General features: G+C 34.1%; 2 protein-coding genes across 2 annotated transcripts; both read left to right on the top strand.

Annotated features, from left to right (window-relative positions):
* Positions 1 to 503: 503 nt before the first annotated feature.
* LOC148547043 (uncharacterized) lies at positions 504 to 1,132 on the top strand. The gene has a single exon (XM_088497434.1). The coding sequence runs from the start codon at positions 608 to 610 to the stop codon at positions 1,025 to 1,027; it is 420 nt and encodes a 139-aa protein (XP_088353560.1). The 5' UTR covers positions 504 to 607; the 3' UTR covers positions 1,028 to 1,132.
* Positions 1,133 to 3,984: 2,852 nt separating this feature from the next.
* Positions 3,985 to 4,439, top strand: LOC148547042 (protein MAINTENANCE OF MERISTEMS-like). The gene is made up of 3 exons (XM_088496437.1): positions 3,985 to 4,172; positions 4,254 to 4,345; positions 4,420 to 4,439. Exons 1-3 carry the CDS (start codon positions 3,988 to 3,990, stop codon positions 4,437 to 4,439), a joined length of 297 nt encoding a protein of 98 aa, XP_088352563.1. The 5' UTR covers positions 3,985 to 3,987.
* The last annotated feature ends 9,166 nt before the right edge of the window (positions 4,440 to 13,605 follow it).

The following is a 13,605-nucleotide window of genomic DNA, read 5'->3' as shown; positions in this document are numbered from 1 at the left end:
ATGAGGGGCTATAATCAGAATCCACAATAATTGGGTCTTTCCCTTTCCTTAACCCCATTTTCCCAACAAAAATATATGGAAATACTTCCATAAAGATGCGTAAAACGTCTTTCTGTACAAATATTTACGTGTCGTATTATTATTGGACGTATTAATGAATTGGTTATTTTTTAATTTCTTAACAAATTAGAATAAAACTAATTTTTTTTATAACAATAACAATAAACCTAATTTTTTTTAGGAATTTAATTGTATTTTTAAATTTTTAGGGATTTAAATGTCCAAAAAATAAAAAGTCAGGAATATAATTGTCTTTTTATAAAAAAATTTAAAGATATTATGTTTAGATGGTATAATTCGATGGGATCAAATCGAGTCTAATAATTATAATGCAGACAATTTAAAAAGAGACATTTTAAATGTCTTTATTAAATTGGTCTCCAAAATTATAAATATATAAACATTAAAGTCCAATGAAAAATCACTTCCTCATATAGTAGTACCTCATCACCATTATAAAAGCCACTAAAACCATCCACAAGTTTTGATCATAATCCAAAAAATTCTTCACATTGCAATTAAATCCAAAAGTGGTTTAATTTTAGAGATGAAGAATCTCACAAGGCTTTCCTTCTTCCTCTTCATCACTATCCTTTGTGTCTCAGTTGTCACAGCAGAAGAAAGAGCACCCCATGGTCTTGTTTATGTGAAACCTGAAGCTTTTTCACCATCAGCATACAACTTCTTTCACCCCATCAATAACAATGCAAGGAAAAAGAAGCCTGAGACCAAAACACAAGAAGAGTCTGAAGAAGCAACACAAATTCATGAAAGCAAATCCTCATCATCATCCACAAAGGAGGATAATAATGTTAGCAAAAATATTGGAGCTGGTGGGATAGCAGGCATTTTATTTGGTATAGTTTTTGTGGTGCTTTTAGGTATGAGTGTGTACCATTTTAGGGTCACTCGCTCTAATAACTTAGGCAAATCCAATAATTTTCTCCAACCATCTTTATCTGCATAATAATTGCCTACTAGAATTAATTTACTTTGATTAATTAGGATTGCATTAATGTATAATGCCTCTCCACTTTGATTTTGTTATTATAATATTCCACTTTCTTGTTAATTTGTTTTGAATGGTGACTGTTATGTATCTAGTTGTGTGATAACAATGTTCTAGAAAAATTAAAATTGAAGTGTTACTTATCAAACAATAATACACTAATACAGCACAAGAGCATTTTCTCAGTTTTAGAGGAAAAATAAAGAATTTTAGATTTTAAAAAGATATATTTTTTTTCATATACAAGGAACATGGTTTCTGATGGACCAATTGGACTTTGTTAAAAATAAGACTACTTCTCAACCCCAGACCAGTAATGTGAGGTATACATATACATTAAGTGTTTTCATTTTCAAATACCAAAAAAAAAATGTTTTTCATATGAATCTTTAGGAGTCAATTGGTTTAGCCATTTTTTTTTTAATTTTTTGATAAAAATAAAAATAAAATATAAAAATATTTTTGTTTGAAATACAATTTAAAAATAATATTTTTATTATAATTTTTTAGTTAAAAATGATAATTTTCAATTCAAAATATAGTATTTTCAGTCGTAAATATTTTATATTTACCGTATTCGATTATTCACCTCTCTTTTTATGTCTCATTCACCAGAACTAAATCCAAAAATATAAAATCAGTGCTTCTAACTATTTTTTTTACTACTGATTTTTCCCGTGCTTTTTCCAATTTTAGTAGTTCTCTTCCATTATTTTTTTTTTTTCATTTTCTCCCTTCCATTTAAAAGCAAAAAATCTCTTTTAAGCTTTTTTTTGTGTGGTTTGGTTAAAATTTTCTATGTCTTTTTAAATTAGATTTTAATATGGTGACAAATTTGAGTTTTAAAAGCATAACTTCCATCTCTTCTTTTAGTCGTTACCAATCTTCTATCAGTTGTCTAGTCGCAACTAGTTCTACTCTTCCCTTCTATTCTTTTTCCATTCTCTGCCTCCATTCAAAAGTAAAAGAATTCTTTAAAAAATTTCTTTTGTTGTGCTTGAAAATTTCTAGTATTTTGTTATTGTAAAATTAAATTTGACTATTAAATAGTGTAAAATTTGAGTTTTAATTTTTTTTTTTTTAATTTCAAGCCCCGTCTCGTTTTCTATCTTAAATGTCTTTCAAAGTTTTGTTTTGGTATTTCTGTGAAATTTTTATAAAGAATATCTAAAAAAAAAATTCATTTGATAATAATTGATAAGAAATATAATTTATTTATATTTGTATTTAGAAAGCTTTTCGGATGGTGAAAGATTTTAGGCTCCCAAAAAGAACAAGGCACATTATAAATTTCTAAAAAATTTGGGCCTAATATAAAAATAGGACAAATGACTTTAATAAACCCAATGTATTTTAAAAATATGTCCTGAATGTTCCAAATAAAAAAAGGCAACGTTAAAGTTTTGAAGAAGATTTCTATATAAATCGAATGGAGTGAATTCGATTTAGCCTAACACGTAGTAAATTGAATCCAATTAATTCGAATTAAGTGAAAAAGAAACTTGAATAAAAATCGAAATCAATTAAGAAATTGAATAAATCGAATTTAGTGAATTCAATTTTTAAATACAAGTAAATCGAATTAACATGGTTCGATTTAGCCAACGGAATTGAAGCCCAACGTAAATTGAAACCAGCTGATTCAATTTGATGGTTTTGTAAATCGAAGTTAATTGTTTCGATTTACATGTACTTGGGGTTGAGCATAACTCGAATCTAGTTGGTTTAATTTGCTTGGATCTTTGCTATATAAACAAATCGAAATCAGTTGATTCGAACCTAGAAAGCTCATACCCCACCCCCAGCCCCACCATCTAGTTCCGAAATTCTCTGAAAGCAACCCGGGAACAACTGAATCTGTATGCATGGAGGACAACCCGAATCGTCTGTATCGACTAGATGGAGTCGCGCATATTGCTGGAGCCGTCCACCTCGAGGTTAGTATTTTTTAATATATTTTTTTAAAATAAATTAGTAGTTAGTTAGAACTGTTAGTGTGGGATTTTTAAAATAAGTCAAAAAACAGATATTTGAATTTCGTTCATGTCAGACTTAGTGAGACATTAACTATAGAATAGGGTTAGCTGTAGAGTCATGAACAGGGTTAACTACAGGTTTTTATGTGTGTTAATAAAAAGAACATGTTTTTATCTCATATTAGTAATTTTTTTGTTAATACGAAGAATTGGATCGTGAGTAACGTAGTGGTTAGCGTTTTTATCTATAAAGGATTGGTAGGGATTCATTGTAAAAATGTTTGCAAAGTGATGGCATGCAATGTCTGTGGTAACTAGAAATTTTGATGCATTGAGAGGTTTTCTTGTGACGAATGTGAGAAGTCATCTTCTATTCTTATGCAGCCCCATCGATGCATCAGCAGCATGAGACGGCAGCACGGTATGATGTTGGATGATAGGATCGTTCCTTACTTGCAGATGGCTGGTCTGTACCATCTTGCAAGATTGAACGAGAGTTAGTTTCGGTTGAACGAGCCGTTGGTTAGCGCCTTCGTAGAGAGATGGCGCCCTGAGACGCATACATTCCACATGCCATTTGGGGAGTGTACGATAACTCTACAGAATGTAGCGTACCACCTTGGTCTCCCGATCGACGGTCAGTATGTTAACGGATGTCTGACAGACTTTTCACGATATATAGAGGGTGGCCGACCACCATGGGTGTGGTTTGAGGAGCTGTTCGGGGTATTGCCTCCTGCGAACTGCATCGACAAGTTCACAGTGAAGTGCACATAGTTTGAGGAGACGTTTAGTGAGCTTCCATAGGGGGCAGATGAGGAGACGATTAGGAGGTATGCCCGTGTGTACATCATGATGCTCCTATCGACGCAGCTGTTTGGCGACAAGTCAGGTACCCGCCTCCACATCCGATGGCTGTCGTACGTCGCAAAGTTGGAGGACATGGGTCACTATAGTTGGGGTTCTGCTGCGTTGTCATGGCTATACAGGTGTATGTGCCGTGTGGCGAACAGAAATATCGTGAAGTTGGCTGGTCCGCTGCAGCTCCTCCAGTCGTGGATCTTTTGGAGGTTCCCTGGATTCCGGGCGGACGGATTTGATGTTTTTCATTGGCCATTGGGGTCGAGGTAGTTTCAATTTAGCTATGCGAACTATTTTCCATTTTTTAGCAGTTAAAATTATTGTTAACATAATGTTGTGGTTATCAGATGGGGAGGTTATCAGCCGAGCTTGAGCGACAAGGGGCCTCGTGTCGCGAATTGGAGATTGAGGATTGATTTACTCCAGCCGGGTGATGTGAGTATTTCCATGTTCATGTTGTATTTGCATTGTTATTAGTTTATGTTGACTAACAATATGAACTTCTATGCGCAGTTTCTGTGGATGCCATATAGCCTGGTGAAGGTCGTGCAGGTGGTACACCCCGAGATATTGGAGGCATGCCATATGACTCTGTGGAGGGCTGCGACAGTGTTGATTTATTTCGTTGTCATTGAGTGGCATCCGGTAGATCAGGTGCTTCCTCAGTTTGGTGAGGTTCAGGGTAGGCCACGTGCTGCCCTGAACACAGATTTTCTGATGTCAAATGATGGGAGGGGCGGAGATCGTTCGTTTTCGTTGACACTACAGAGTTGGCACATTCATTGGGCCAACAGGTCGCAGCACGTGCTACAGTTTGACATCGTACTTGATCCAGGACCTTCGCATGAGTACCTTGATTAGTGGCATCAGCACGACAGGAGGTTTTTATCTCCTGATCTCATCCTATGTGACCCTAGGGCAGCTGCGATACCAGCTCAGGCAATTGAGCGAGGTCCTGGACGAGTCCCGGACAAGGACTAGCTGCCTGATGTTCCAGACAACCGTAGGGTTGCTAAGAGGCAGCGTGTTGGACATGATGTAGCTAGCGTGAGTGGATTTGGCTGTAGGAGGCCATTGATGTGATGGAGGGGAGGGGACGCGGCAGGCGAGGTAGGAGGGGTCGTGGCTTGTGTGGAGTCAGAGGTCGTGGCCGAGGCCGATGCCGAGTCCAATGTGCATACTCAATTCGATTAGCCCAGTCGCACATCGCAGGATCAAACGTACGCAGGATGTCAAACCAGTATTGAAACTCCACCTCCGTCTTTGCATATGCAGCATTCACTAATAGCCTCCTTGCATCCTTCCCCTTGAAAGTTAGGGCAAAATTAGCCGCCACGTGACAGATGCGAAATGCCCTATATGCAGTAGGCGGAAGCCATCCCCCATCAGGAGCCTCCAACGCAGCCTTTATCCCGTTGTGCCTATCTGATATGACAAGTATACCCGGCTGAGGCATCACATGAGCCCGAAGGTGAGATAGAAAGAATGACCACGACTCTGCATTTTCATCTTCCACAAGTGCAAAAGTAATAGGGATGATGTGGAGTTGCCATCTTGTGCAATCGCGATAAGCAGTGTACCACCGTATTTGCTGTACAGGTGGGTACCGTCCACCCTAACCAACGGCTTGCAATGTCGAAATGCCTCAACACAGGGTGGGAATGTCCAAAACAAGCGATGGAAATAAGTTGTAGAGTCATTGATGAGAGGACTTTTGACGGTTTAGAATTTCTCTAATGAAAGCTTGTTGCAATATAGTTTCCAAACCAACAATAGTCCTTTCATACAAAAATTTGTTTGTCACTAGTACAAACTCCTAAATTTATAAACCGAAGTATTGGAACCTCGGGTCGTTCTCCCTAGGAATTACAATAAAGTGTCTTGTTATTGGTTATGAGTTGTGTTTGGGGTTTTTGGGGATTATAGACAAGAAATGTAAAATGTAATGAAAATAAACTAACAACTAACAAAGGCCTTGGCAAGGTTTGGTGGTCAAGGATCTCTATCTTAATCACTAACCACAACATGAGAATTGGCAAGGATCAACCCCAGTAAGTCATTCTCTAACTAATAAAGGAAAGTCAAGTGAGCTATGTCAATCCAAGACCATAAGTCCTAGTTCTACACCAAATCAATTAGTGAGATCTAAAGTTAATGGCTCCCAACCGTCAATTACTCGGACATTAGTAACTCAAGAGTTCCTAAGTTACCTTCTCAAGCCAAGAGCACTAAAATCTACTCTAAAATCCAACTAAGCATTTTATCAAACACTTAGAAGGCATAAAAGAAAAGCATAGTAAAATTGCAAGGAATGTAAATCTACACTAAAATCCAACCAAGCATTTCATCAAACACTTGGAAGGCATAAAAGAAAAACATAGTAAAATAGCAAGGAAAGTAAATCTACACTACTCAATTGCAAGGAAATAAACAACAACAAATTAAATCAACAATAAAGGAACATGAGTCATAAATTGCATTAAAGGAAAATGGAAGAACAAAAGTACATCAACATAAAAGTAGAGAATTATAAGAATTCAATCTTAAACTAGAGGGAAGAGATGTAGAAGAAGAAGAATTACAAAAGGAAAAGTAAATCAAAACATGAAATTAACCTAGATCTATGAATTCCTAATCTAGATCTAACCTACTCCTAATTCTAGAGAGAAGAGAGAGCTTCTCTCTCTAGAAACTAACTAAAAGCATGTGAAAACTGAAATAAAACTCAACTAATGACTAGATGTCTCATCCCTTTTCAATCCTTGGGTTAAATAGCATTAGAAATGAGTTGGATTGGGCCCACAAGGCTTTAGAATTCGCTAGCCACTAATTTGCTTTTAATGAATCACGTGCAAATCGGCGCGTGCACGCCCCCCTAAACGTGATGCAAATATAGCAAATCTTATATCATTTCAAAGCCTCGGATGTTAGACTTCCAACGCAACTGGAACCACATCATTTGAATTTCTGTAGCTCAAGTTATGGTCAATTAAGTGCGAAGAGGTCGGCTTGATAGCTTTTGCGATTCCTTCATTTCTTCATGAGTTCTCCATTTTTACATGCTTTTCCTTCATTCATTTGATCCAATCTTTGCCTCCTAAATCTGAAATCACTTAACAAACATATCAAGGCATCTAATGGAATCAAGGTGAATTAAATTTAGCTATTTTAAGTCCTCAAAGCATGTTTTCACTCTTAAGCACAATTAAAGGAGAAGTTATAAAACCATGCTATTTCATTGAATAAATGTAAGGAAAGGTTAACAAAATCCTCTAAATTCAACACAAGATAAACCCTAAATATGGGGTTTATCAGTCATCCAGTTGCCCACCAACTCGAATAGGACTCATCCTCAACACAGCTACACTACCCAGCATTGTGATCTGCAAGCCAATACCCATCGTGGCAGCTCATTATACGAATCTTTCAGTCTCCATAAATTTGTGACACAGCCTTCTGTTTGGCCATCCAGACCCTCATGTACGTCGGTCTGAAGCCGAAGTGTGCTTCCGTGGCATTCTGCAATACCTTAATCGACGTGGCAGCATCAGCTCTGATCATGGGCATAATGAAGGCCGATATAACATGATAATCAAACTTTCTATGGTCACTAGAGATCGATGTGGCTAGACAAGTATGAGGACCATTATACCGTTTTACCTCCCAAATTCCTTTGCGCTGGCAGAGGCTGACCCGAATGAGCCATACGCACCTGCTTCCGAACTCCTTGCACTTGCCATAGTACTTGCAGTGATCCTACTCCAATACCTTGTACTCAACCCCGCGGTGAATGCTATAGGTCTTCACGCTAAACACGAATTTCTCTTTATCCTAAAACTGCTGACCGACCTGAAATTCAGCTACACCTCTTGCATTTTGCGTGTCTCTTGCCCCGAAGCCGACAGGTACAGAGGGATCCTCTTGAGGTGCCATGGCATCCAAGTCTAGAGCAGAGAAAGTGCAGGGGGTACTGATTAGTACCTGAACTAGATGCTCTCCCACCCACAGGTGGAGTCGTCTGTGGTGTTTCCTCGTCGCTATCATCAGCAATCGTTGCGGGCTCCACATCATCATCATCATCATCATCATCATCATCATCATCATCATCATCATCATCATGCAATGCATCCTCAACTCCATCGGGTGCTCCAACCTCTCCAAAAACCGGAACAAACAGAGGAGAACTGGGCGCCGTGAAAGAAACCTCTCCCAACGGTCCAGCCTCACCAACTAATGCATCACAACTGCGATTCAGATTAACGACAAAGGATGGTGAAGCCACTAAATCTGGCTCGGGTGCAATCACCGGCACTGCTGACGAGGATCCCACAGGCATGGCACTAGAGCTGGCTAGATGTCCTGTGGAGTGTAAATTCCTATTCGAACCTCCAGAACTAGATGCCACATCCACAAGCTTCGCCAACAACTCCGGAGTCCTAACCTCAGGAAATTGACGGCGATAATGAAACAGCACCTGCATATCTTCGTCACTGCTAATAACGAATGAATCATACTTTACATCATCGCGTAACACGAAAATCGGAATTCTATAGAATAACTTCTCCCCCGTTTCACGCCATGCAGTCCTAGTCTCTGGAGTATAGTATTTTTAAACTCAGCGAAACTGGTAGAAGGTTTGAGAAAAAAACTTAGCGGGTCCTTGTAAATGAACTTAATTCTTGATCACGTTTTCTTCTTAATTGACCCTCTATAGTGCACAAGAGCTACAAAACTCTCATCATTAGCCATTTTGAATCTCACTCTTCTACAAAATTTCGTGTATGAGCTCGTTTTTATATACCTCGTTGCTTTGTAAATCGAAACATTTAGTTTCGATGTACCCTAACGTTGGTGCATGTGTAAATCGAATTTAATCCATTCGATTTACGTTCGTTTATAAATTGAATATATTACATTTGATTTAGGTTCATCTGTAAATCGAAGCCATTTGATTCGATTTAGTAGGAGAACGTCAAATCAAATTGATTTTATTCGATTTCAGTTGAACTACGTTTTTTACTTAATTCGAATCAATTAGATTCGATTTACTACGTGTTACGCTAAATCGAATTCACTCAATTCGATTTATATAGAAATGTAGTTTGGGACTTTAGCGTTGCATTTTTTGAGTTGGGACATTCAGGATATATTGAAATGCATTGGGTTTAATCAAGTCATTTGCCCATAAAAATATACCAGGTTAGGATTAAGCTATTGTTTTTGTTTAGGTGAACTGCAATTGCTCAAACAAATTACAATTAACGTTAGAGAGAGAGCATGAAGACGTCGGAAAGGGAGCAGCGCCGCTTCGAGTAGGCATCTTCTCTCCCATTCATAAAGTCAGCGCCACCCTCTGCAACCAGCAATAGCGAAACTAGAAGACTCTATCTAACACCCTGTTTCCAAGTCAACAGCGGCATACTTCGGCATAGTAGTTGATTCTGTGTTTTTCTCCTTCGCCGTCAAGAATCATCATTATCGCAGATTGAAGGATTGAACCTCTTGGTCGAATGTAATGGAGGTCTTGTACAAGTTAAATGAGTGATAGAGTTACCGAGCATCTTCCATTTGGACTTAATTGAGAAATAGGAGTTTCCATAGCATGAACATCGATCGATCTAAATATAATTTACTTTTTTTTTAACATTTCAAAATTATAAATGGTGGCCTATGAAGCACGGACACTTTGTTGATTTGCTGTGGCTGCGTGTCGGATATATTTCGGACACGACACTTACCGACACGCGTGTCTGCTGTGTCCAAATCGTGTCTCAATAAAAAATAAAAATTTTTTCTCCGAACACACTTGGACACACCTAAATACCATCATGTGTCAGTGTGTCCCGTCTTATTCTTAATATATATTCTTAAAATAAATTTAGATATAGTATATATTATTATTTATTAAAACAAAAAATATTTTAAATACTTTATATAATTAAAATAAGACATTAAAAATAATTTAAAAAATTAATTTATATTTTAATATTAATAAAATATTAAAATATCACTACGATTTATCTAAAAAATACTTTATATTTTATATGTATGCGTATCTCCGTATCATGTAAAATTTTAAAATTTACATATCGACGTATCTCGTATTGTGTTGTGTCCTGTGTCCGTGTCAGTCTCCGTGAATTAAATGGTGGCATAAATGATCCATACAACGTAATGTGTATATGTATGTGTTTCTTATATCACTTGAAAAAATTTTACTGCTTCCAAAAAAAATGTTGAGGTAAATTATCCAATAAAACACTATTCTGTACGGAATTCAATACAACCACTAGTTTAACATATTCTCATACAATCCTTAAAGTATTAGATATAGCTTTTTTTTACAGGATTTAGATCCTCTAAAGTTTAAATTTCACTTTAGAGAGTAAAGTATGATTTTTCACTATTGATTTTATAGGTGGGACCAATAATAAATATGAAAGAGAAACTATTCAAAGGTAAAATATCACACTTTACTCTCTAAAGTAAAATTCAAACTTTAGAGAATCCAAATCCTATTCTTTTAAAGTTCTTTATTCTTTTAATTTTTATTTATTAATATTTTATTAATTGATTGTTAATTAAATAAATTATTTTTATAATAAATTATTTTTTATTTCATTAAGAAAAATTATCATGGTATTTAAAAAATAATATAAAAAAATATTTTAAAATAAAAATATTTAAAATTAATATTTTAAATACAAAAATAAATTATATTAATATTAACAAATAAATATAGAAAAGAAGTACAAAATAAATAAAGCAAAAATAATGGGAGTACAATTGAATTTAATTTTAAAAATGAGACTACGGAAATTATATTGAATTAAGAATATAAATGAATGTTTATATTGAATACAAGGAATTGTCTATTGTAAAGAAGGATTTGGATTCTCTAAAGTTTGAATTTTACTTTAGAGAGTAAAGTGTGATATTCTACCTTTGAATAGTTTCTCTTTCATATTTATTATTGGTCCCACCTATAAAATCAATAGTGAAAAATCATACTTTACTCTCTAAAGTGAAATTTAAATTTTAGAGGATCTAAATCCAAAAGAATAAATGTTCATTACTCGGACTTTGCAGTGGGCTTCAACAATTGCAAAATGCCAGATAAATTTAAAAGAGTACGTGCAAAATTTTTTTAATTAGGAAAAAACATGATAAGTGCCACATCAGCACCACAGAGTGTGCAAAGCTCACTTACCTTTTTGAACAAGTGGCTGTAAGGCTTAGAAAACGTGTAACTTGAAGGTTGCTTTCATTGCTCATCTTCGTCACAATCCTTTGGCAATCCCTGTTTTTCCTTAGTTTGCACCACTTCTTCCACATGATCAAATAGAAAGATTTGTGAGAGAAGAAAAAAAAGAAAAAGATAATGTATATGTATGGAAATATAGAGAATGAAGAGTGATTAATTATTAATTTATTAAGTTAATAGTCATTCTTTAAAGATTAAAGATTATCTGATCCCTATTTTAGTTTTTAAAAAATAAAATTAATCAAATTAGTCTCCGAATAATAATTGTGTTGATGGAATTCATCCTTCTGTAAACTGTGACTAACGTTTGCTTATGTTGAACGTTAATTGATACCGTAAAGCACTCTAAAACTACGTAATTTTATTCTTTTTTTCACTCCAAAGATTGAAACGACGCCATTTGATGTACAGGATGGGATATTTAATTGCGTTTCTTTCCATTACCACCTCTCATAACAGCCATTCTTCTGTTTTCCTCCAAAAACCTCTTTCTTTTTTCTTTCTTTTTCGGCGTGAAATGTTTGTGTGAGGTAGTGTATTGTGGTAGTACTGCGAGATCTTACAGCATTCAAAATCCTTAATTTGGAGGGCTTTCGGCAAACTTTTTGTGATATGGGTACGAGTTAGGTAAACGGAGATGGTGGCAGTGGCGTAGGTTCTAATAATGGTGGCAACGGTGGTTACTGTGACATGAACTACTATAGCCGTATTTTTTTTTGGATTTCATTCTCTTCTTTGGGTGTTTTGTTTTCTTCGGATCGATTGCGACTCTTTATGAGTGACTCGCTTTCTCACCCGCTGTTCATGCGGGTCTTTCTATCGTGGGTTGTCAAGAGAACAATGAGGGTTCTTGATCAGTTGAGATTTTTTATGGTGAATCACCCTTTTCTCTTAATCTTTCTGTTTTTATTCGTGAAATTTATTGTGATTTTTCTCAAATGCAAACCTATGTTAGTTTTTAATTTGAAGTTGGTAGTTTTACTTTTGTTCTATTGTAATTTTTAGTTTCATTATTTTCATGAGAGAAATTAATTTAAATTTTGAATGAGAAAATTTATTTTAGTGTGGATTATTTTTTTTTGTTTCATGGAGGTAGATGGATGATGACTGAGAGAGCGATGGAGTAATGAGAATCATGTGCAGGGCTAGTTTCGGAGAAAAATGCAAAACGATATCCGTTTATTATGCTGTCACTTTGATGAACGTCGGGGAAGATAAAGAATCTTTTCAGGACGATTTTTGACTATTAACCTTTACTTTATTTATAGGTGATTTTACATAGATATTTTATGATCTATAATAATACTTGGCTGGACAAAAAGATTGCAACAATTTTTGTTGTTGTGGTCTTTAGGATTGGATTCTACAATTATTGTTCGTCATAAACTTATATCATTCAGAATTATATTTTTTTATTATAATTTTTTATTAAAAAAATTTAAATTTATATGTTAAAATTTAGTATTTTCTCTAATAATAAATTTTAGTACTCTTTTTGTATTTAGTTTTTTCTTTTTAATAGAATCGATAAAATATATTATGAAAAAATAATAGTAGTAAACAAAATATATACTAATTAAAAAACACATGATAAAAATTATACAAAATTAAATAAAAAATAATAAAATTTTATAAAAGATATATCAATAAAAATTATTAAAAAATTATATAACCAATAAATACTAAAAATTTAATTAAAAAATAATAATGTACATCAAAGAACATACAAAAATTTAAATAAAAATTAATAAAAATCAAAGGTTTAAAACGAGTACTAAAAATTATGGTATAAAAAATTGTTTGTAAATTATAACCATGAAAAAAATACAATAATTTTGATGATTATTTTTGGTACTTCATATTAGTTATTACAAATGAGATTGAATGACAAAATTAATAAAAAAAAATTTCTTTTTAATTACTTCTCCCATCTAATAATTGAACAGTATTATTCTTGATTAACTGTAACTAAAATAACAGAAAAAGTTCTAATGTTTAATAAGATTTAACGTGTTTTTTGTGTTTATTTAAAGGGAAATGCTAGTTGTACAATACTAATCAGCCTTTAATTAGCTTTTAATCATATTTAAATAATATTTAATTATTTTTTTACGGTTCAATTAGGTATCCTTTAAATATGGTACAATTTTCAGCCTTTTCTTACAGTAATTCAAAAAAAATAAAACTAAAACATCTAAAAACTGTAAATAGATTTAGTGTCTTTAAAAATTAAATTCATATTTAAAATTCAAATTAAATCAAACTAACATTTAAAATTTAAATCTTAAATTTATGTTTTAAATTTAATATATTTAATATAATAATATTTTATAATTTAAATACACATCTAAAATTTAAATTACTCAAAATTTAAAATTTAACTTTTAAAATTCTAAAGGTTTTTTACTTTTTAGAATGGATTAACTCTGACGTGT

Source organism: Arachis ipaensis, chromosome B8 (genome assembly GCF_059453495.1).
Source record: "Arachis ipaensis isolate K30076 ecotype BB chromosome B8, ASM5945349v1, whole genome shotgun sequence".
Taxonomy (NCBI): Eukaryota; Viridiplantae; Streptophyta; class Magnoliopsida; order Fabales; family Fabaceae; genus Arachis; species Arachis ipaensis.
Note: the sequence above shows the minus strand (reverse complement) of the source record. Positions and strands in the feature narration are given on the sequence as shown.